This window comes from Siniperca chuatsi, linkage group LG16 (genome assembly GCF_020085105.1).
Source record: "Siniperca chuatsi isolate FFG_IHB_CAS linkage group LG16, ASM2008510v1, whole genome shotgun sequence".
NCBI classification, from domain to species: domain Eukaryota; kingdom Metazoa; phylum Chordata; class Actinopteri; order Centrarchiformes; family Sinipercidae; genus Siniperca; species Siniperca chuatsi.
This window is the reverse complement of record NC_058057.1, coordinates 22,096,767-22,119,271: the sequence shown is the minus strand read 5'-3', so window position 1 is coordinate 22,119,271 and position 22,505 is coordinate 22,096,767. Positions and strand designations below refer to the sequence as shown.

Genomic DNA, 22,505 nt, shown 5'->3' with positions numbered 1-22,505 from the left:
ATGTTTATCTTGACTCTGGTGGCTCTCCTGACAGAGTGTATAGTACTATATGTCGACTGTACACTGTGGTCGCTGGCTGAGGATCCCTGTCACCATAAGACTCCTCTCACTACACAAACAACCTACAATAAAAGCTTCAGTGTTCCTCTGCTACAGGTCACCTACAGCAGGAGTTTTTAAACGCGCTAAGCTTGGGCCCCAGACTGTATGAACTACATCTTGTCTGCTACACAGGAGCTATAAGACTCACACTGTTGTCATATGCTGACTCAACCAAAATTTGTCAGCGAGATTTTGGATTTCAGCCCATTAAAGTAACAGTCTGACATTTTTATTTGAACACTGTTACTCTCGTTGCAGACTGCTACAGTGCAGTAGTGATTCAACATTCAGTATACAGTATGAACTTTATTACTGTGAACACTCACTGTCTGGAAGCTCTTTCCTGGGAAACATATGTTTATAGCTTTTGGGAAATTATGGAATAAATAAAAAATAGCTATATAGCATTAGCAAAGATCACCACCGTGGATTAACAACACAAGAACTACAAAGCAGAAAGTGCATACCTGAACCACGGCATGCACTACATTTATTATTTTAATGAGAGAAAATGGGGGTGTCCTGGTGGCCTAGTAGTTAAAATGCATACCACATAACCGTAACATCCCCAGTTCGATTCTGGCCAGGGGCCTTTGATGTATGTCCTTCAAAAGTCCCTGGACCCATACCTGGACCAAGATCCACCTGTTCTTTGGGCATTGACCTAACTTACCACCAAACTTTATGGAAATCTATTACCGTAATATGTTTTTGAATTTCCAGCTAACAAACAAACAGAACTGAAATGAAAACCTCCTGAAATGAAAAACCTCCTTCTTTACTAACTAAAGACACTTCAATTTAACTTAAATATAAAAAGAAAAAGACATCAAAGTACAGGACACACAGACAGAAACACCACTGAAGATAAAAAAAGTTACAATAAATAAAGAACTATCCAGTGGATTACCACTTTAATAAGTGATTAATCACTAATCAAAAAACAGAATTGTCTTTCCCCATTAAACTCTATTGACACTCCGAGACCAAACTTTTTGCTCATCCACAATAAAATGAGGCTACCGCTGACTTCCCATTTCAAACGGTTTCATAAATATATTTCCTTCCATCAAATTATTGATGCATTTCTGTGCCGCTGCCACCAAATTACATTTCTGCCAATCCCCTGTCCCTGCCTCCTCCTAAATATAGCCTTTAATCACCACCCTTGTGAACCACGGTGATTGTTTGGTTCATGTGTTAAAGTGATGAGGGCAGGATTGTCCTGGTTTCATGATGACAGCTCACCTGCAGGGACTGGAGGGAGTCGGAGTTAGTGTCGCAGTACAGGATGATGTTGTTGGCCATGCTGAAGCTCTCTCTGACTCCCAGGTGGTAGAAGAGCGAGGGCTGGCGGAAGGCATCCGTCATCTCCACAACAGCTATGTCTGATGGTGAGAGGTACAGATGTTGTTAGGTGTGAGTGAAGAGTAACACCAATGCTTAGTAGAGTCAGTGATTTGTTTCCTACCAGGCCCACGCATGAAGTGCCATAAGATAAAATACTTTAGAAAAAAAGTATTAATTAAGGACTTTTTGCTTACCTCTGTGATAACTGTATGTGTATGTATGTACATGTTGGGGCGCCCCATTGTCATGTTGAAACAGGAAAGACCCTTCAGAATCTGAATCTGGTTATCTTTTGTTTCATAATCAAAAAACCTGTGAGGGTAGCTGTTACTCACCCACTTAAAAACTAATGATAGCAACAAAAATGACAAGAACAGATTTTTGTGTGGAATCAATTAAATTTCAAACAGTGCTATTGCTAAAGCTGAAGTGCTTTTAGCAATCTGTTTTATAATCCGTTCAGGTTAAGTGCTTCTTCTACACAAACCAGTGTAGTAATGCTCAAACGAATGTGGCAATTAATTGATTTGCTGAAAAAAAAAATTACAATTCCATATATTTAATACAGACAATATTGATCAGTTGGCTAATCAAATACATTAAATGTTTAAGGCATTCATTGTCATTCAAGTAAAAATCAAAAACATTTGCTGGTTTCAGCTTCTCAAATGTGAGGATTTGCTGCTTTGCTTAGATTTTTAACCTTAATGAGAAACAAAACACAATGTCCACAGGAGCTATGATAAGTCTGTTGTGTTGTCAGCTATAGACTCTCGTGTAAGACAGACAAGTGGAGCCAATTCAGAAGCACACACTTCAAAACCAGAACATTTCAACCGATGAAGGTGGTTCGACCCGCCTTTTCAACTCTAGAAATGAATATAAATACACTCAATACCACACTGACTCCAGCTGGACTCAAGTATATGATCTGGATCAATAGGTCAACAGGAGTAAATATTGCCAAGTGTCACTCAAGCCAGCAGGGACAACAGCTTCTGGTGAAGGGGCGGAGAGTTCCCAGCCTTGAACCAAGAGTACTGTGCTTATACTAGCAAAACAGACTGCTTTGTAACCAAAGAGCTCATTCATAGGTGTGCTGTTAAACTGAACCATAACATAAAAATAGCATATGACTTTTCCAACAGCCTAAAATCCCTCAATTCTTGCATTTTAAGGGATGGGCGTATGGCATTAAACACACTCATGAAGGTGTAGAATAAGCATGGAAGTGATATGGAGGCCCACACATGAGGTGGGGCGGTACATGCTGTTCCTGAGGCCCCCACGCACCACTGATAACAACAAAAACAAATCAGCCCGGTGGCTGCGCTCCAGTAATGACACAGGAGCTCAGAGAGATAGAGTCACAGAGATAATGCCGCACCCTGGTTTTTCATCTGTTTCCAACTATCCACCTATCTGTGTCAACAAACATTACATGGAGCTTAAGAGCAGATCCAACCAACCAAATCTTTTACCCCTGATGGGTTATTTCAAGCAAGCACCCATTAGTGTTGGTGGACTACAACTGGAGGAAAGCACTAAATATATTGAGTCATTTGGGGCAATGTAAGCACTTGTTCACACTGCAAGCAAGTCAGATGATAGGTTGCTCAATTCTGACCAATTGTATAGTAGTAGTCTGTGATTGCCTCTGTGTAGTGGTAGTGGCTTTGAACAGGAGAATCATGTTATTATCATCAGGTGTTATCAGGTTATTGTCCACTTTGCCTGTGACAGATAGAACAAACAGTGAAACAATACATCGGGAAAGTGCAAAATAGCTTCTAAGTTTTCTACAACTTTTGTTTTGAAAGACAACAGATGCTCAAAGAATGGTTACATCCAGTCACTCGTATTTTTATTGCGCTTAAAAGGTGGGGTATGCGATTCTAATCCAATACACGTCTTTTTTGTCAAATTCAGCGAATATCTCCTCATGGTATGCTGGCTGTCTGTTCAGTGCGTGGGCTGTTTGTACACAGCCCTGCCTCTGTAAATGGGAAATAAATAAAGTGGCTCGGACCGGCCCACACAACACTATTCCAGCCATGATTTGTGTGTCAGGTAACGTTCAATGACTTGCCCACGGACATTCAGCTTACTTTCTAGTTTGCCAACATATGCTGTTGTTGTGATGTTAGCTATAGCAGCAGGAGAGTTGTGAGCATCGCTGTCTGCAGCTGCTGTGCTGGCTCTGGGAAACCGTCTCGTCCTCTCTGGCTGTTCGCTTCACAGCAGCAACTGTAGGGACGTTTGCTAACCCACAACCTAGTTAACATTAGTTACATTACTTGCTGTGTCATTGTTCGCTCTATATCATGGTATTTGTCATGGTATTGGATTCCTCCAGAATCGCATATCCCACCTTTAAGTCACAAAAATGAGGACTCAAGAAATGACTTGATTGCTCTGAAACTTGACTTACTGAGACTGAGGCTTAACTACACTTGACTTGAAACTTGAAAGCAAAAACATTTGAGTTCTGACCAGAATAAAATAAGAAAAAATTATAGAATAGAATAAAATAAATAAGACAATGTCAGTTGCACCTAGCATAGCAATACACCATATATATTTAATTATTAGACTTATGTACTGAAAGAACCTGCTCTCAGCTATGCAAAAACACTATTAAAGGATCATGTTCAAATGCTGTGGCATTCTGGCTCACATCCTCACCTAAAATTAAGACTTGAGACTTGCCCCAAAATATTTAAAGCTGCACTAATCAATACTTTTATGTTCAAAATGGATCAAATGACTACGTGTAATGTGAAAGGGGTTGCTTGTAGTGACGAACCCACAGAAAATTATAACATTTCAGCTCTATGGAGCATTTTAACGTCTCAATGTTTTGGTTTTCCGCCCTGCAACTCTGATTCACTCTGATTCGCTCTCATCAGCATCATTTCCAGTCACAGTAGGCAGTTGTTTCCAGCAAAAAAGCTCTGATAATCCCATTGTACACTACCTCCCCAGCACCAAACGACAGATAGACAAAGTTAGCAACTAGCTGCTGAACATAATGTAGTGGAACGTAGCAGCTAAATAGCCAGATATTTCCCTCAGGAGTTGGTGGAGACCAAAACAGAGCTAAAAGGAGAGTGAATATTGGACTTACATTTGTCAGATGGACAGAAAAATGACACTCAATGAATGCTGTGTATGTTATGTCTGCTGGATGTGTAAATAGGCAACAGTTTGCTAACTAATGGGAAAATATGTTAATTTTCTGTTTAAAGCTTTTTTTGCTGTGCTGCCCCGAAGTGTCCAAAAATCTATTAATGCAGGTTTAAAACAAGTCTGATAGCTCTCTGAGTAGAGTAGTCAAATACTACACAATAACAGCCCTGCCTCTGTAAACAATAAAACAAATAATTCTCAAATCTATGTAACCAACTATGTAATCATTGGAATGCAACACCAAAATAGGGAAAAATACATTCTTCTGAGAACATTCAATCTGAATGTTCAGGGAACAGATCTCCACGTACAGTTAATCATTACGAAGGCCATCAGAACAAATTACTCAAAACAACCATGTGAATGCTCACAATTTGACTGAGCAGTTAACATCAAACAGTCACTTTATTTCAGTGGCTTTGTGGCTGCATGCCAACACAACACTGCAGAGAGAAGCCCATCAGAGGCTGGCTGGTTGTAGCGGTGGAGAGCTTTTGTCAGTGATGAGGGGCCATGCAGCTCCTCGCACTCATCATCAGCACATGCAAATTCAACCAGGAAGCAGGTACTTGTTGCTGGCCTCAGGTGTTCTCATCATCAACCCTTTCCTCCACACAAGGTTTGAAAAAACAGCCTCACATTTTCATTACAGCCAAGTACAGGATAAGGGATTTTAAGCTCTGTAGCTCTGTGCAGTGATGCGGAATATCAAGAGGATTTTGTTCTCCGGATGAGCAGCCAGCATCTTCACATCAGGCAGCCTGCTCTGTGATTGAGTGCAAGTTAGGTTTCACTTTCTGACGTACAAGGCGGAGAGGGAACGTACACCTTAATCCTCATTCACTGACCTCTGCTTAACAACCACCTGTTACTTCCATATCTATGACGCATTTTATCAATTATATCGTCACAATCACACACAACATTCAGACTCATTGAACGTTCAGACATCTCACGTGTCATTAAAAGTCCAAACCAAGACTGATAGAAAAATAAGGACACTTGGACTATTTCAGTTTTGAGTTCAGGAGTTTACTGGACATTAAGTAGAGAAATACTTTGTACACCATGGCTAATCTTACTACAAAAAATAACAATCCTGAGCATACACGGAATGAAAGGCTGTTTAGCTTCTTCAGTGCTCTTACATTATGCACATAAGGTACAACTGAATGTCAACATCCAGACAGCGCAGGTTGGCTGATGAATAAAAGATAAGCTTGTCTGATATATCTGCGGTTGCAGTCATGTTTCTAAAATGCAGCAATGTCTTGGGTGGAGTAATTTTGCATTGCGCTACTTGGAAACCTCACCTGCTTCACAGAAATACATCCGAGCCAAGGAACATTTTTGCTGTCATAGGGCAGGGCTAATATAGGTGATGATTAAGAACACAGTGTATGACTCTGTTCAAATATGAAAAAAAGGAAAAGACACAAGTGAGTCCTGTTCTGACGGGAGAGTCGAGAGGAGTGATCAGTTCAAATAACCGCTCTCAGGGCATCAAAGCCCCTGAGAGCTGAAAACACTAGTGGTGTATGATGTTGTCAGTATGGAGTGTGTATTTCAGTCTAGATGCACACATACTGAACAATAATATGATAAAACTAGAAAAGAACAAAACATTCCAGACTTTAGTAAGAAGCTGAATACAGTGGTAGCCATACAGAACCACTTCCATCCTTCAAGTTTTGCTTTTACTACAAAGGCCTTTAAAAGCTGTGTAGCAGTTGTAGTGCAAGTAGTTCTTGCAATACAACTATCTGTGCCCAAACATAAGGTGTTACTGTCAATATAGATCTAAGATGATTAGTCAACTAATCGATTAGTAATTGGCAACTATTTTGATCAATCAATTATGGCTCTATTAATGGCAATGTCAGTCTGTCTGTCGGTCCACAACTTTGGTCCGGACTGAAATATCTCAACAACTATTTAATGGATTGCCATGAAATTTTGTACAGACATTCAAGTACAGACATTCATGATGAACTCTAATGTCGTTCGTGATCTCCTGACTTTTCCTCTAGCCCTACCATGAGGTTGACATTTGTGGTTTTGAGTGAAATGTCTCAAACTATTGAATGGATTGTCATTATATTTTGTTCATGTTCCCCTCAGGATGAATTTTAATAACTTTTGTGATCCCTTAACTTTTTCATGAGAACATAATCCTAATGAGCATTTGACTACATGACTGAACAAACCAATGGAGGAAATGCTTCACACTTCAAAGCACTGTAATAATTTAAATATACCCTAACAAAATGTCACACTGTAATAACAGGGTATATCCAAAATGTGTTTTGTATTCTGCCAGTAGAGTCATGATAGGCTTCTTGCCACATCAAGAACAATAATCTTGAATTCATGCAGACAGCACAGAAATGGGAAAAGGGACTGTGATTTGGAACAGTAGAGCATCTGAAAGTTTCCTGAACAGCATTCAGATGTCGTGATTGCTTACCAATGCAATAGCACAGCTGAATGCATGCCAATGTAACTGCAGAGCTGCCAACATAGTGTTGACAGAAGGCTGCGTAAAGCCAGTAGTGGAGTAACTTCATCCAGTCACCCTTTTATCAGGCCCTGCCGCCTGATCTAATGGGCTCACCTCAGCTGTTGTTGTAACCATTGCAATCACCTCAAATCAGTAGTAAACCCAAGCCCATCTACACCAGGGAGAGATAAGACAAATTGGAAAACCAAAAGACCAAAACATGCATAGTGGTTCCCTGATAATCCTGCTACACCTCCTACGGCTGGACCTGCTACTGTTGACCAAAACTAAATTGATTCCCTCGCCTACTGCTCAAAGCAGAGGAGGGAAAATAATTCAATACCTTCGCACACTGTTTGGCTTTCAGCAGCACTCGGCCTGCTGCTGCAGGTTCCTCAGGCCCAGCGGTGCCTCTGAGGGGGAGAAGGAGGGAGGCGAAGGGTGATGAGCAGCTCGGAGAGTGGAGAGATGCATGAATTCACTGGGAATTGTTCTGGTGTCTACTGGCTCCTCTTTATAGATCCCTCTCAGCCCTCCCCTGAGTGCCTCCACCAGTTACACATGCTCTTTTTGAAGGGGGGGGGGGATCTGCTCAATATTATAATCGCAGCAGGATCTAAATGGCACTGGAGACTGTTGAAGAGGATATGGATTATTTCAGCAACTCAAAGTGTCTTTGGTCTTTCTATCCTGTGCTTGGAGCCAAATGGAGAGCATACATTTGGACACAAAGAAATCTATTTTAATGAGCGTGGGCTGTTGAGAAATGTAAACAGTCGCTCCCGACAGCCTTCAGCTATAAACAACACTGAGACTGTGTGTATCATCTACACTACACATTCCTAAAGCTATACACAGTGTATGCAAATGCATAAAACAAAACGACTTTATTGTCCACCACAGTGAATGTTTGTTTATGTCTACACCAGATTTTTATTATTGATTAATCTATAGATTTGAGACTGGAGGCTCATTACTGACATTGGCAACACAAATCTGTGTTTCTAAAATCTAAACTCAAGGTTCACTTAGCTTTTCTACAAGGGCTTTCGACCTTACCACACATCCTCCTTCAGCTTGAGTTGCGTGATGCATTTACTGAAGAGGGCTGTGAGATCAAGTCGAAAGCTCCAGAAAAAAGCTAGTAAGTGAACCGTGAGTTTATAAAATTACAAACTTCTGTAGATTTTTAGATTTCGAATTTTCCAACCAATCGATTAATCTTTAAATCTTTGGGATGTAAGAAAATGCTCCTTACAAGATCCCACAGCCCAAGGTGACACATCATAAAATAGCTTGAAAAACAATCTATATTTTTGTAATAAAACAGATTCCTCAAAGACTGGAAGTTGCTCAGGTGTCCTACGCTGAAGCTAAAGAGGACCGTGGGATATGGTCAAAAACCCATGAAAAAAGCTAGTGAGTGAACCTTTAGTTTGAAATCGTAGAAAAGCCACAAACCACACATTTGAAGACAGCGAGGTGAAGATTCTAAGTAGAGAGAAGAATTGGTTTGAACGGGGCGTCAAGGAAGCCATTTTTGTGAAAAAAAACCCCTCTTTGAACAGAAATGGTGGTCTGAGATTCAATCTGCCCAAAGTCTATCAGAGTGTATTATCACCTTGGTCATGCCAATCACATGCTAATCAGGTACTTAACAGTGATGAGGGAGGTGCAGCCAGAAAACAATAGGCCTGATTACTGATTACTGGGCCATCTTGGAAACTATTAGGTCAGTTTCAGGTGAAACTAGCTATTAACAGATACTCAGGCAGTTTCCTTCCTGAGGGCAGGGCTTATGTAACACAGAGTTGCTTAAATTTCCAGTTCCCGTCCAATTTTTTCACAATTGAGAATGACTTCCGGATGGGAGCCGAAACGTCTTGATTCCGAAAACAGTGTCCAGATGACTACGACTGAAACCTTTTCTACGATAGAACACTCCTGGACGAATGAGGGACTACACCGTCTTATTTAGTTTGAAATATTATATCGCAGGACTCCCTGGAAAACAATTATAGCATGTATAGTCAAATGAAAAACAAAATATTACTGATGTGCAAACTATGCTTATTTTATTATACAAGTGGTAGTGGTAAAAGCAAGAATGAATGACTACGATTATAATCATATGATTTCAAGCTTAACATTTCAATTGCATTGGGGATAAAGGACTTTTTGTTAAATATTCTTATTTTGCCAGAGGCATCAGAAAACACCTCCCAGAGGGCAGCACATCATACTGGTCATACAGGTGGTGAGGGGTGTCTTTTAAAATATATGGAGCTTTTTTTCCAAATCTGGTGGCATTTGAAACTATAAACAACATCAACAGGTTGCATAATTATAAACACAGCAGTTGCATCTTGTGTGGCATTGCTGATAATTGTTTTTTTTTTGGTCTTTTACAGTGTACGACTTATCTACCGTTCTCACGGGGTCACAGCATATTTCATATAATCTGTTTTCCCTAGCAGGATAAGGGAGGGATCAAATGTTTGCATGTGTAGGTATGTGGCCTTACTTTGGCCTAATATTTGTGAAAATGTCACCGCACAACAACGCTGAAAGCACTGCAATTACATTGCGACAGCACTGTTTACATTGGTCACGCAGGGGCCAGCTGTAATGGCCGGCAGTATTTTTGTGAGGCCCCCTGTCTGATTCTGGAACAGGACAGGTACAGTAGGTAAATAAAGCACTTGTTACAATCAATTACATAACAACCACACAAAAGAAGTTGTAACCATGGAGACTCAGCAAGGAAAAAGATGTGAGTGAAACCCTCAGTGTGCTGCTGTTGAGGTTTTTCCCCTTATCGCTAATGGAGAAGGAGGGAAAGAGGCTTGTGTTAGTGGAGCAGAGTGCAGTGGGAGGATTTCCCTGGAGCTTGTCCCACACTGAGGACAGAAAGAGACAGTGGAATTATTGTCTCCAAGCTCCACTGGAAACCATTTCCCACACTGAAGAAGTCTTTTTCCTCCCCCTAAAAAAGGAACCTTTGGGAGTATAATGTTTATGTTCTATGCCAAATTTCCACAAACGGCAGATGTTCAAATGGCTGTTGTGTTCCTGTGTGGCAGCTGCACGATGACTACCTCTTGTGCTCGTGCCACAGATGACTTTTTGGTGCTGTCAGGTAGAAGCGACATGCAAGATAATAGAGCTGCAAACTTGAGACTAGAGACTTGGACTCAAGACAGACTTAAAAAGGTACCCTGTGGAGTTTTCTTGTGTTTCTCATCAATGAGCATTGTGTGTATCCATGAAGGCTTACAGACATGTTGATTGTATTTCCTTCCTCATAAAACATTTGCAAAGCTACTTTAAATTTTTTTTATTTTCAGTGTTTATATCAATGTTTGATTTGACTAGCTTATTTGCTGCCTTTTGCTGGCATATTGCGATATGTTTCTTTCTATATCCCCTTCCCATATCCTGTCACCTGGGTCCCCGTGAGTGTGCTAGTAGAGCATGAGATACAAACATCATAAGGGCCCGATAATGAAAATATTGCTCCATAGTGCCACTAGTGGTGAAAAAAACCCCAGGGTACCTATAAGTTTAACTGGGACTCAAATCACAAAAATAAGTATTTGAGAGTTGACTTTAAACATGAAAGCAAAAACATTCAAGTCTTGACTTGCTAAAACACCGCAACAGAAAGTGTTGCATCTTGACTTGGATTTGCTAATGAATACTTGTGACGTGACTTGTACTTGCCCTCAGTGTCTTGCTCTAAAAGACTTGAGATTTTGAGACTTGTTTCTAAGAACTTGAAAACAGCTCTGCAGGATGAGGTCTTGGTTTTCCTAGACAAAAATCTAATTAAATTGTAATTTTTATTGAGTTCTTTGGGAAACGGGTTTTGTCAGACAGATTTTTACTAACTTTTTAAGATGACCCATCTCATGAACTTGTTCTGGAAATCAAGATTACAGAAACTAGTGGTGCTACAGTTCCCGGTAAAAACAAGGTGGTGCATGTTTGTCCCTCGCGGACACTCCATTACTCATGCGGAATGACATTTTCACTCTTGTCGTTTCGTGTTTTTATCTTTTGTCCATGCCAACTGCTCCTTCAGCACCCTTTCAGTGAACAGAAGAAAGGGTAACAAACAAATACAAACTTGGGCTAAAAATGCATTCAGGTAGGCCTGGAACAAAACAAATATCTTGATGCCCATGTTTCACTAACAACTGAAAGGCAGAGTGGCAATTGTCTCTAGAAGTGGTCAAACATCTATAATGAATTCCAAATCAGGTTCTTCTACATGCGAGGGCAAAAAGCCACACAAAGGCATTCTCCCAAAATACAACCCTGGGAATGGAAGAAAAGCACCATACAAGTCTTTCAACTCAGCATTTCTGTCTAAAAATACATCTCTACTCCCAGACGATAATACGGGAAATACTAGACAATGGTTATTCTGTAGTTTAGATGCCCTGCCCAGCAGAGAGATTAATGCTCCCTTTATTTTAAGACATAAGTGTGCTCGAAAGAAACAACTCCAAGCCCTGAAAACACCATAATGCAGGAAATGAGACCAACCAGTTGCACCGTTCTCCTGGCAGACTGGCCCTTTATACCTCTGCTCCACTTTGTTGCCTTTTCACACACACAGAGATTTTACAAACTGCAGTGCCATGGGCCCGAGGGAGAAAAGAGCTGAGAACAGAATGTGAATTCATCCGCGGCTGACAAGCATGCTGGGAGAAACCCATGCTACTGTGCAAGCTGCCCTGACTTGCCTACTTGATTTACTTCCTGCTTGCTTTTTCAGTGAAACAGAATTCATTGAAACCAGAGGGATTTGTATTTATGCCGAGTGAACAATGTTTCAACCTTATCTCAGTTATTTCACATGATAGGATTGAAGAACAGTTGTGCTTATTTGCAAAATCCTGAAAAGTGGAATAGATAAGAGTTTTCCGTCTGAAACAGCAGAAACATCACACACCAGCATGGGTGATCAAAATCTCCATACAGGATTTCTTGGTATTTTTGACCAACTCCTAAAACTGTAAAAGTTACTGCAAACTGTGTCAGATGTCAGTGTATGAAGTTGCCTGCTGAGGTTTTAAAGGACTATTTGACCTTCCGATTTTTAGCCATACCTAGGGATGACAATGTCAGTCGATCAGTCCACCACTTTGGTCCACACTGAAATATCTCAGCAACTACTTGATGATTTACCATGAAATTTTGTATGTTTGTATTTTACACAGAGGATGAATCCCAATCACTTTGGTGATCCCCTGACTTTTTCCACTAGGATGTCAAAGTTTTTACTTATCCAGTGAAATCTCTCAACATCTACTGGATGGATTGGGACAAAGTTTGGTACAGACATTCGTGGTTCCCAGACGATGAATCCTAATGCCTTTGGTGATCCCATTACTTCTCCTCCAGCTCCACCATGAAGTTGAATTTTTGTGGTTTTAAGTGGAATGTCTCAACAACTATTGGACAATGATGGTGCCAGATGAAATGTTATCCAATACTTTATGACTACATAATTGCAAAACTAATGGCATTGCCAGAAGCCTCAGCTGTTTTTTGTGTTTAGTGCTAATTACACACATTAAGGTAATCATTTGATGAAAGGGTTAACATGATTTGCAGTAACTTCCCTAAAATGACTACATACATAATTCTTGGGTTCATGTTGGGTTCATGTCCAGAAGGGTGTTGGCAGCCTACAGTAAACTTACAGAGAACCTTAGCCCTATAACTTATAGTTTATATAGTAAAATGAAACAATTTTTCTGTTGCCGCCTAACAAAGATTTTTCTCATTCCCACAACCACCCATGTTTTACTTTCATCAAACACACAGTTTTGCATCCACTTCACTCTGTGACCTTTGCGGTGCATGTGCAGAATCAAAACACTGAAACAAAACAGCTTAAAGCTGCCTACGTGAGTAGAGTACACCGATGAGTAAAACACCTCTTGTCAACTGCAGCCTGATTATAATCTTATTAATAGATACTGTGCATGTAAACGTGAAGAATGATTGAGATCTTCAGTGATGTGTTTTATATGTATGTAGGAGGAGAAAACAACAATTTAGTATAGAATTGTTCTACCTGAGAAAGAGTTGTGCACTTTACAGAGGCTGTTTTTATGATTGGACCAAAAATGCATCCCCAGTGCTTGTTTTTCAGCTCTATTATTTAAACGTTTCCCCTTTAAATCAAAATGATTGTACTTAAATTTCCCTCATTTTGTACATATCACTGTATGTTACTGCTCCAGATATACTTTTCCCAGCTGAGAGCCTATACAACAGAGTAATCCTACTGATCTTTTCAGGTAGGTAGAGCCACTGACTGCTTACTGGTACCTTATCATCATACTGATGTATAAAATCACTCACTCTCACCATCCACTGCTTTCTAAAGATGCTGGCTACCTACTCCTGGTGCCTCAAATGAACCCCTGATAAGACCTGAGAGGGAGAGTGGATCTATCTATCTATCCTACACTTACAACATGTTCAGCGTATATGAAGAATACCCTCTTAACAGAATGTTGATGTATGAAATACTGCAATCATTGGTCTGCTGAACACAAAGATGACAAAGCAAAAAACCTGACGTTTAAAGACAGTTAGCCATTAGCTTCCGATTTTGAGTCTACACTATACTTCCTGCTGAGAAATATCAGCTTGTATCAGCATAAAATAAAAATAAAGTTTCCTCTCTAACATTGTGGTTCTGTCTACAGTCTACCACTCCCAACGAGGTGAAGTCACTTTTCCCCAGATGCCAGTGAGTGGCCTGTGGACTAATTCCTTCTGACCTTGTGCTCTCTAACCTCTGACGAGCAGCCAAGCATACAGAGTAAACAGGAGGAAGGATAAACAACTTAGGGCCAGCTGATGGGATTTCAGAGCAGCAGGCCTCCCTGTTGGGAAGCTGAGTGTACTTATGCTGGTGAATCCCGAGATGCTCTCAACAAGAAGCTGTCAGCTGATGCCCGGCGGTGTTGACACTGGACATAGTGGGACCTCACCGCCTGTGCAAGGATTACATCTGTGCCCTGTTTGGGTCGACTGTTTAGATTTTATGTTTCCACTTATTAGAGTATTTCAAACTAAAGCCACATCATTAAAGATATATTCGTTTTTTTCACACTGCCCAGTAAAGGCCCAATTACACCAGCATTTAAAACATCGAAATCTGGCAGCAAAATAAATAAATTTCAACTGAATCGCCTAAATCCTTGCAAACAATTCTCATTGAGTTTAACTTTCGTTAACTTCGTGAAAGTCTCGGGAAGCTATTGTGACTGACTCGCACTAGCATGTTTCCAGCTTGCTAGCTTGTTTTTCTGTTAGCTCGTGAGCTACAGTGGCTCACCAACTAGCCCTGTGATTAGCACTGCCTATTTTGTGAAGACATGCAAATGAATTTTGCTGTGCCAATCTTTGGTGTGACCCTGTCTTAACACCCCATGTCACCTAATGGTTACCAGTGAGCAGCTCTGGTGGGATTCAGTGGCGTCCTTAGTGCCTAAGTCGATTAATCAATCAGTCGTTTCACAGAAAATTAATTGAAAACAATTTTGATAATCATTTAAGTCATATATCAAGCACAAATATAGAAAATTCTCTAATTCCAGCCTCACTAATGTGAGGATTTGTGCTTTCTTTAGGTGTAAATTTAATATATTAGGATTGGTCGCACAACACACACCTTGCTCAGATAGCCTACCTAAACAGTATTTTGTTCAGCAAGGAGAAAACGCTTCTCTTCTGTTTTCACCACTAGTAATTTCTCAGTCAGTTCTGCGTTTCAAAACTGTTCAAATCTGCTTTGATAGTGATGGAAATGTAACGTTTGAACAGTTGAGGGCCACTGCAGGCAATACAGACAAAATGTACCTGTGAGAAAACGTGTTTACTTTGCGTTTAGTGATACTGTAGTGGCTAACATGCTTTCAAACGCTTTGGAGCTTGTGAGTGCTTCACCTCAGAGTTCAACAACACGCTTCTCTCAGCCTTCTAAATATTACCCCAAAGTGAAAACAAGTGAACAGCCTGAAAACAACTTGTTGTATCTGTGTTGTTGGCTGGAGTGCTGAGCGGTGGAGTCGAGCTCTCAGCACAAAACAAGAGGTAAGCAAACACTCAGACTGAGGCAAAGCTGTTTTCAAAGTGCTCAGGAATTGTTAAAAAAATCCATTGTACTCTGTAAATTACACAGTAATGCAGCACAATGATCAAATGGAGAGAGAAAGCCCTGCATACCACAGCTATGACTGAATACACAACCTGTTAATATAGGTGAAACAGCACAAGTCTGTGCAACTGATCCCTTTTAAATTCCAATATTAACTGCTGCATTTTTAACATTGCAAGTGGTGCTTTGAAACAGGTTATTCCCTGCCACACAAATTACATGTGTTGGTTTAAATCATTCAAATATGTTTCATGAAGAAATCCAGAGCATTAGCAACCATCTCATCATGGATTTCCTTTTAATATTTCAGGAGAAAGAAGTAGTTTGTTATTGCTTTGGATGGGTTTGTTTCTAGCAGAATGTCAATATGCATCAGTATGAATTGTCATTTTGTTGTCACTCCTTCATTCTGTCTGACATTAACTTCTTGTGAGCGGCTTTCTGTTCAGGAGACAGGTTATCTTGACCTAACCAATCCATCCTTTAATGGTGTTTACAGTTTACCCCAAAATTGCAATAGGGGTGGCTACGAGCAGCAAGCTTGGAAATTGTCATGTCGATAGAAGTAATATACCATTTGAAACGTATCGAGCAAGCCCACTTAACTGTGCAGTACTTTATTGTTGCTGTGCACTACACATCACACAGCCATCAATCAAAACCGCTTATCTTGTTTTACTTGATCCTCTATCAAGGTGATCAAGGGAGAAACAACTATAAGCACTGAATCCTCCCAACTCATTGTCTCAAGTAACAGACGGTCCAATTAAATCACTCTTTTTATTTGAGGAAGAAAAAACACCGCAAAACAAATGCTTTCAACATACAGTGTGGTTCTGATTTCAGAGCTGTTTAAGTAAGACAATTTCCAATAGCCTCAGCTAGCTGCAACGACATCCAAATTAGTTGCCCTATTTGTTTGGATACCTTTAATAATTTAGATTCTGTCACCATCATTATTCCCACCAACAAAGGCTTTGTTGTATCTCCAACCAGGAAAACAGCCATTAACAAGACCTTTGAACTGCTCGATAAAATTTGAGAGGTGGACGATGATTCAGAAATCTTGAATCCAGCCAGTGCAGACCAAGCTGACAGAAGAGTTAATTCTCCCTCTGCAGTTCACACTGACTTATGGTCAGTTTAACATGCGCTTTGCTCAGTCAGTGAATGTGTGCATTCGATAGCCAACAAAGGGTAGTTTTGGAGGAGTGAACCAGCAGCTATGACAGATGCTTGCAAGTGTATTGATCTTTGCTGCTGCTTCTTTTTGTGACCTAGAAAGAAGCTTCTCTTTGAGACCACTGGAAGCAGCCACTCACTGCAGCAAAAATGAATTATCTGCAGGTGGATCAAGAGTGGTTATTTGCTTCACTAATTAGCACCATTAGACTCTGTTGCTGCAATTACTGTATACTACATGTATTAAGTCCTATAGGCAGGGATAACATGGACAGAAAACTCATCTTAATTTAAGTTACACATTATAAAAACAGAAAATTGAGTTCAGCCATATTGCAGTTCCTTCACACTGCGCAATTCTGGGCAGATAAAATCTGACAGTGGTGAGAGTAACATGGTGTATTCTTTGATCATCAATTCAAGATAGTGGTCCTATAGATCCTGCTGTTAGACAAGTATAAATAATATTAGTATTATACATTAGCATCTGCAATTTCACCGCTAGATGCCACTAAATTCTACACACTGCTCCTTTAATAAATGACAAAGATTCACTAGTTCCACTTTCTCAAATGTGAAAATGTGCTGCTTTTTTTTGCATTTCAATTTGAATATATTTGTGTTTTGGACGGCTGTCAAGACAAAACAAGACATTAGACAACGTCGCGCTGGGCTCTGGGATATTGTGATAGACATTTGTCAGTTTCTCATTACAATATGGAGGCCAAGTGATTTCTGTAATTTCTGCCGCTAGGAGTTTCTCACATCAAAACAATAATAAAAAGACAAAGTTTGATGACATCGTGAAGTAGCGTGGGATCAAAGGAGTTGTTGTCTTCACCACAACTGCTGTCAGCATCTCCCGGTTAGGAATCCTTCAGGGTTTATTAGGAGCCGAATTATTCGCAGAGGTCTCCTCCTCCAGTAAAACACTGAATAAAGTAGTTTCATATTAGTTTCACATAAAAAAAAAAGCGATAAGTGTTTCTCCGATGCTATTCGGCGGACAAAGGACGTCCCAGAGGGGCTGCGAGCCGAGCTGCCGCTAACATTTGCTCAGCTTGTTTCTCTGATAACTTAAGATCCAGATGCAGATGACTAAAATCCTTCATCCGGTTAAAATATATATTTAAAAAACGACCAAGATCTAAATGGTGTATAGTAAAAATGTGGCTTAAAACTGGATAAAAAGTCAATTTATGACAGCTTCTGGAAGACAACCATAATGCTGACGCATGCGCAAAGGGGATATGATGCGACGCCATTGACAGGCGACCAAATGAAACTCACTGTTACCTTGATAAAAATTACGGATTTGCCTGGGTTTGAAAATTGTTGGAAACATTTGGGATAATGTAAGTACACAACTCAACAAAATATATAACATAGGTCTAGTCGACATTTTAAAGTGCAAAAGTTACATATTATACCTTTAAGTGATAATGAAAATAATCGTTGCGGGTGCAGCGCTACTGTTAACCAAATGTACACTTTTTTCCTGAAGGTTCTTTTGTTGTAATGATTGAAACCAGAGCATGTAGTTTATCCATATTTTTTTTTACTATTTTTTTTTTACCAATCACTGTTGACTGGTCTCACTCAATAACGTGATCACGCTGCGAGTGAGACAGACTGAGACGCTTGAGCAACAACTTCAAACTTCAGATCTGAAGACTGACTCCAGGAAGAGAATCTGTTATCAATAGCTGGGCTGTAACAAACAAAACCCCTAATGATAAGACATGGTTAGTCATTGTTGTTGGCAAAAGTTTGTATCTACATTTTTTCCTAACATTTCCAGTGCCCAGAGGCTTGACAATCAGCGTCTGTCATCTCTCAGGCAAAATCCTCTTTGTCCACAGTTTCATGGGAGGAGAACATTTAAGGACAGTTATGAAGAGCTTCTCGTTGTACTGGAATCTGGCAAATCATCTTTCCAAAATTAACAGGGACCTACAAGCTTCCAGTCTGGCTCTGAGCTCATTGTTTAAAGGTTTTTGTTGTCTGGCCCTCATCTCTGATACACACATGTGCAGGAAGAGGATGACGCAGTGTGTGTTTGAACAGCAGATACAGCAGCGCGCTTCTGGGAAAATGCCTCTGCCCTCACATGTAAATTATGAGAAAATTCCACAGTAGTTAAGAGGAAGAAAATCAAATGAACAAATAAAGAGAACTCAGTGTGTTTGTACAACTAATAACGTGATGTTATGACAAAACAAGCCTGTCTTGTGTTGAACAGGAACTGTACAACTCTCTGATTTCACTGGTACGCTCTTATTATGAAGGACTCTGATGGTGTGATGTGGGTAAAATTAAAACGTTTTGTGACAACAGTGTTTCTGCATTTTAGTTTAGTATCAATCAGCCTATTTGGATATGCATTTAAATATTTTCCACCAACTTTTCAATTCATGCTTCTTATCATGTGTTGCTTCTGTCTTGACCAGGACACTCCTGTGCTTTTTATCTCTGTGAGGTAATTTCCTTCTTAATATAAAAATCATTAGTGTTACATCCCAGTAAGCAATTATTTAGTGATTTGGAGGTCAAAACTGGGCTAGGGCTGCGACTAATGATAATTTTCATTATCGATTAGTCTGCCAATTATTTTCTCGATCAATCAGTTACTCTGTCAAATGTCAAAAAGAAGTGAAAAAATGCCCCATTACAATTTCTCAGAGCCCGGCATGACATCATCATGTTAGCAAACAGTCCTAAACCCAAAGATATTCAAGGTACTATCATATATGACAGAAAATAACAGAAAATCTTTACATTTGAGAAGCTAAAACTAGAGAATGTTTTGACATTTAGATTCATTTTCAGCTAATTGTTTCAGCTGTAAACTGGGCTAAATGTGGTTGAAAAGTGATAGTTTTTCAGATGTCTAGGTTACATATAAAAGTTCCTCTTTATAGATGTCTATAGATCAGTTATAAGCCATTAATAAGAACAACCTTTGGGTTGCCAGGTTGTGGCAGGTGTTTGACATCCTCCATCATCACAGTAGCTTTGTCTTTTTAGCTCTTTCGTTAATCATGAAGACTACAACACCAACTGTTTGACCACTGACCTTCTGGAAAAGAGCTGCAGGGCATATGGACCACAATTAATTCATTAACAACGTATTAACATTTACAACTGCAGACTTGAATTATTGTAATACCCCTTTATTAATAACATTTTAACATTAATTTTTATTACCATTGATTAACGGTTACTTACATTTATGACTGCACACTTGATGGTTTACTTACACAACCATTGTTTCAACAGGCGGTTGATATTTCAATGTAAAGCAGGTCTGAAATATAGTCATTAAAATGCTGTTGAAATAATAGTTCTAAATAACATTGACTTTTACTTTTCAACCAACTTTTGCAAAGTTACAACCCGTTTGCCTCACAAAAACCAGGCTTCCTGGTAAATTCTGTCCCTGTCAAAATTATTTCTGCCACTATGTTTTATATTTCGAACTCTGCACTTTTACAAGCAGAACTGACTTTCTACAGCCGTCGTTGTCGTTGAAAACGCATTTGAAGGCCTTTAGACGTGCTCAGAAAACAAATTTGACCAAAAGGTTTCACATTTTGATTCATGTTTGTCCTTTGGATAAAAGTCTTCTCAGGTAAATCTTTAGCGTTTTTTAATCGCTGTGCTAATAAAGTTGAATTTAGGCTTGAGTTGCTACCTAGAGTTTGATCCAGTGATCAGAGTTAGATGAAGCCTAGCTGTATCCTTGACACTTATATTCTGGTACTTGCTAAGGTGTTGCTCTTTAAAAGGCTTTATGGTTCTTAGCAGCAGTCATAGGCATCTGGGCTGTGTAATTTTTATGTCTGCAGTATCTGCTGAACAAACTCCTGATACCAAATATCTGAGTGAAATGCAAACACTGGCTGCTGTTCCTGGCACCTCGACACCCTGGCCGGCCCTGTACATTGCAGCTGCTTTTTATTCGACCACAACCCCTGAAAGGTCTGCTTTCCAAAGAGTTTTTTTCAGTGTTTATTATACAACTGAACATTTCCAGTAAGATTAGGAGCCAACTACTATACAGTATGAATAAGAGGAGTGCTTTCAGTCAGAGGGTTCAAGTTTGTTTCTCTGCTCGTAGATTCCAGTGGAAAGTCCAGCCTCATGGCTCAACCCATGACACTCCGGCATAATACTGGAGACGCACAATGGAAGGGGGGAAACTATGCGTGGGGGGAAAATATAACAATCACCCTCACATTTTGTGGAGCAAATTAAACAACCCCAATGATGCTCTTTTGCTCAATGAGTTCCAGCTTTGCTCAGTGCAGTGTGGAAATAACTGGGACACTCAAGCTCTGACATGCAGAGCTGTGTGTTGTGTTAAGGGAGCCCAGAACAACCTGACCTGCAGGCAGCCAGCTTCCAAGAGAGAGGTGATGAAGGGAGGGCGTGACCTTTGACCCATTAAAGTAGTTTGGAAGAGAGGTGAGCATTCATGTGCCAAGTAGGCCTACCAGCACTTCAGGGGTGACTGACTCTCACTAAGGACTATTGATCTTATAGTTTAATCATTATAATGGAGAGCAAAGACTAAGTTAAGTCCTATGAAATGCATTTAGAGGATTGATCTAGAAATCCCAACAGGCAGCATTTAGGATCAAGACTGACTACATCTAGAATGAGTTATCACTAAATATTTATTTCCTGTCAGCCATCTGTATTCCCGAATTTCACATGATGGAGGCAGTTTTGGAAGTTTTTTGAGTTGGATTTGGAAGGATTTTTAGAGGCTTCCTTCACTTGACTCACCTGCATTGTAGAAGCTGTCCAGCACCGTGGTCTCCCCAAAGTCCAGTTTACCAAAGTTCACCGTCTCCAGCTTGCTTCCCACCGTTTCACAGGCGTCCTTCAGACACTGCAGGGCCATGCTCTCGGCGTTATTCTGCTGGCTCGCTTCTCCGTTCACCACATATGCCACCGTCACCGGCCTGCTTTTGCACGACTTCCCGGTGGAGAGCAAGCCCCCACCGTCCATCGGACAGCTCACGGCTGTCGGGCTGAGCCCCCCGCCGCCGACCACCGAGTCATGCCAGAAAGTCCCAGCTGCGGGGATTTCGGAGGCGCCGCCAACTCCACCACCGCTGCTGCTCGAGCTTTCACCGCCGAAGCTCTCTCTGCTAGGACAAGCACCGAAGCAAGGCACCGGTAAGGATATCCCGTCCTGGTCTTGACTCATCATGTTTTCAAGTGTCACTCACTGTCTTAAAGTGTGGGTTGTGATGAGCGGCTTCTCCACCAGTCCTCCATGGAGAGCCAGCGTTACGCGCGGCGGTTACCCATGGAGCCTCTGCACAGGCACGACGTGCAACCTTGTTCGGTTTCAACACAGGTAAACAGTCTGTTAGAGGCAGTGGTGCAACTACACATCATGCTGCATGTTTACTGTCGATTGCACGCTTAGACACGATAACACCCGACAACGCTGATGGACACCGCAGGTTGGACGAAGTCACGACACTGTTCCGAGGAGAAAAGCCACCTAATCCGCGCATTCCTTCTCAGCTCTCACAACAAATCCACACACTTCCAAGTTGAGCAACGCCGCCTGTATCCGCGCAGCAACGCCCACAGGAACCAGGAATGTTACACCAGGGCGAAGTTAAGCGCAGTTAAAGCCTCGCACGGCTTGTCATCTCTCAAAAGAGAAAGCACACTGCGCACGCATCGAGGCTGCTTTCATGTGTACGCAAACCCTGCCCAGTTTCCACTGTTATCTTCCAGTCCAGACTCACGCACTGGGCGGAGGGACAACAGTGGGAGCCTGGTGTAGCTGGGCGGAGACACGATGGCCATATGTGGAGTTGTGTACTTCAGGAAAGGAGCAGTTCACTGAAAACACGACCAAAAAAAAAAAAAAAAAACCCGACTCAGCAATATTTCAATTGCTGTGGCAACACGTCCAATCGGCTGCGCTGCTAATTAGTCCACATTAGAAATTGTTAGGTCACCAAT

At 40.8% G+C, this 22,505-nt stretch overlaps 1 protein-coding gene across 1 annotated transcript in view; it reads right to left on the bottom strand.

Moving 5' to 3' along the window:
* map3k5 (mitogen-activated protein kinase kinase kinase 5) overlaps positions 1 to 22,289 on the bottom strand; it is a 76,145-nt gene extending 53,856 nt beyond the window's left edge. The window contains exons 1-2 of the mRNA XM_044168340.1: positions 21,303 to 22,289; positions 1,351 to 1,490 (exon numbers count right to left, since the gene is read on the bottom strand). Of these exons, the coding sequence (XP_044024275.1) occupies positions 1,351 to 1,490; positions 21,303 to 21,732 (570 nt within the window). The 5' untranslated portion in view covers positions 21,733 to 22,289. The remainder of the gene's footprint in view (positions 1 to 1,350; positions 1,491 to 21,302) is intronic.
* Between the last annotated feature and the right edge of the window lie 216 nt (positions 22,290 to 22,505).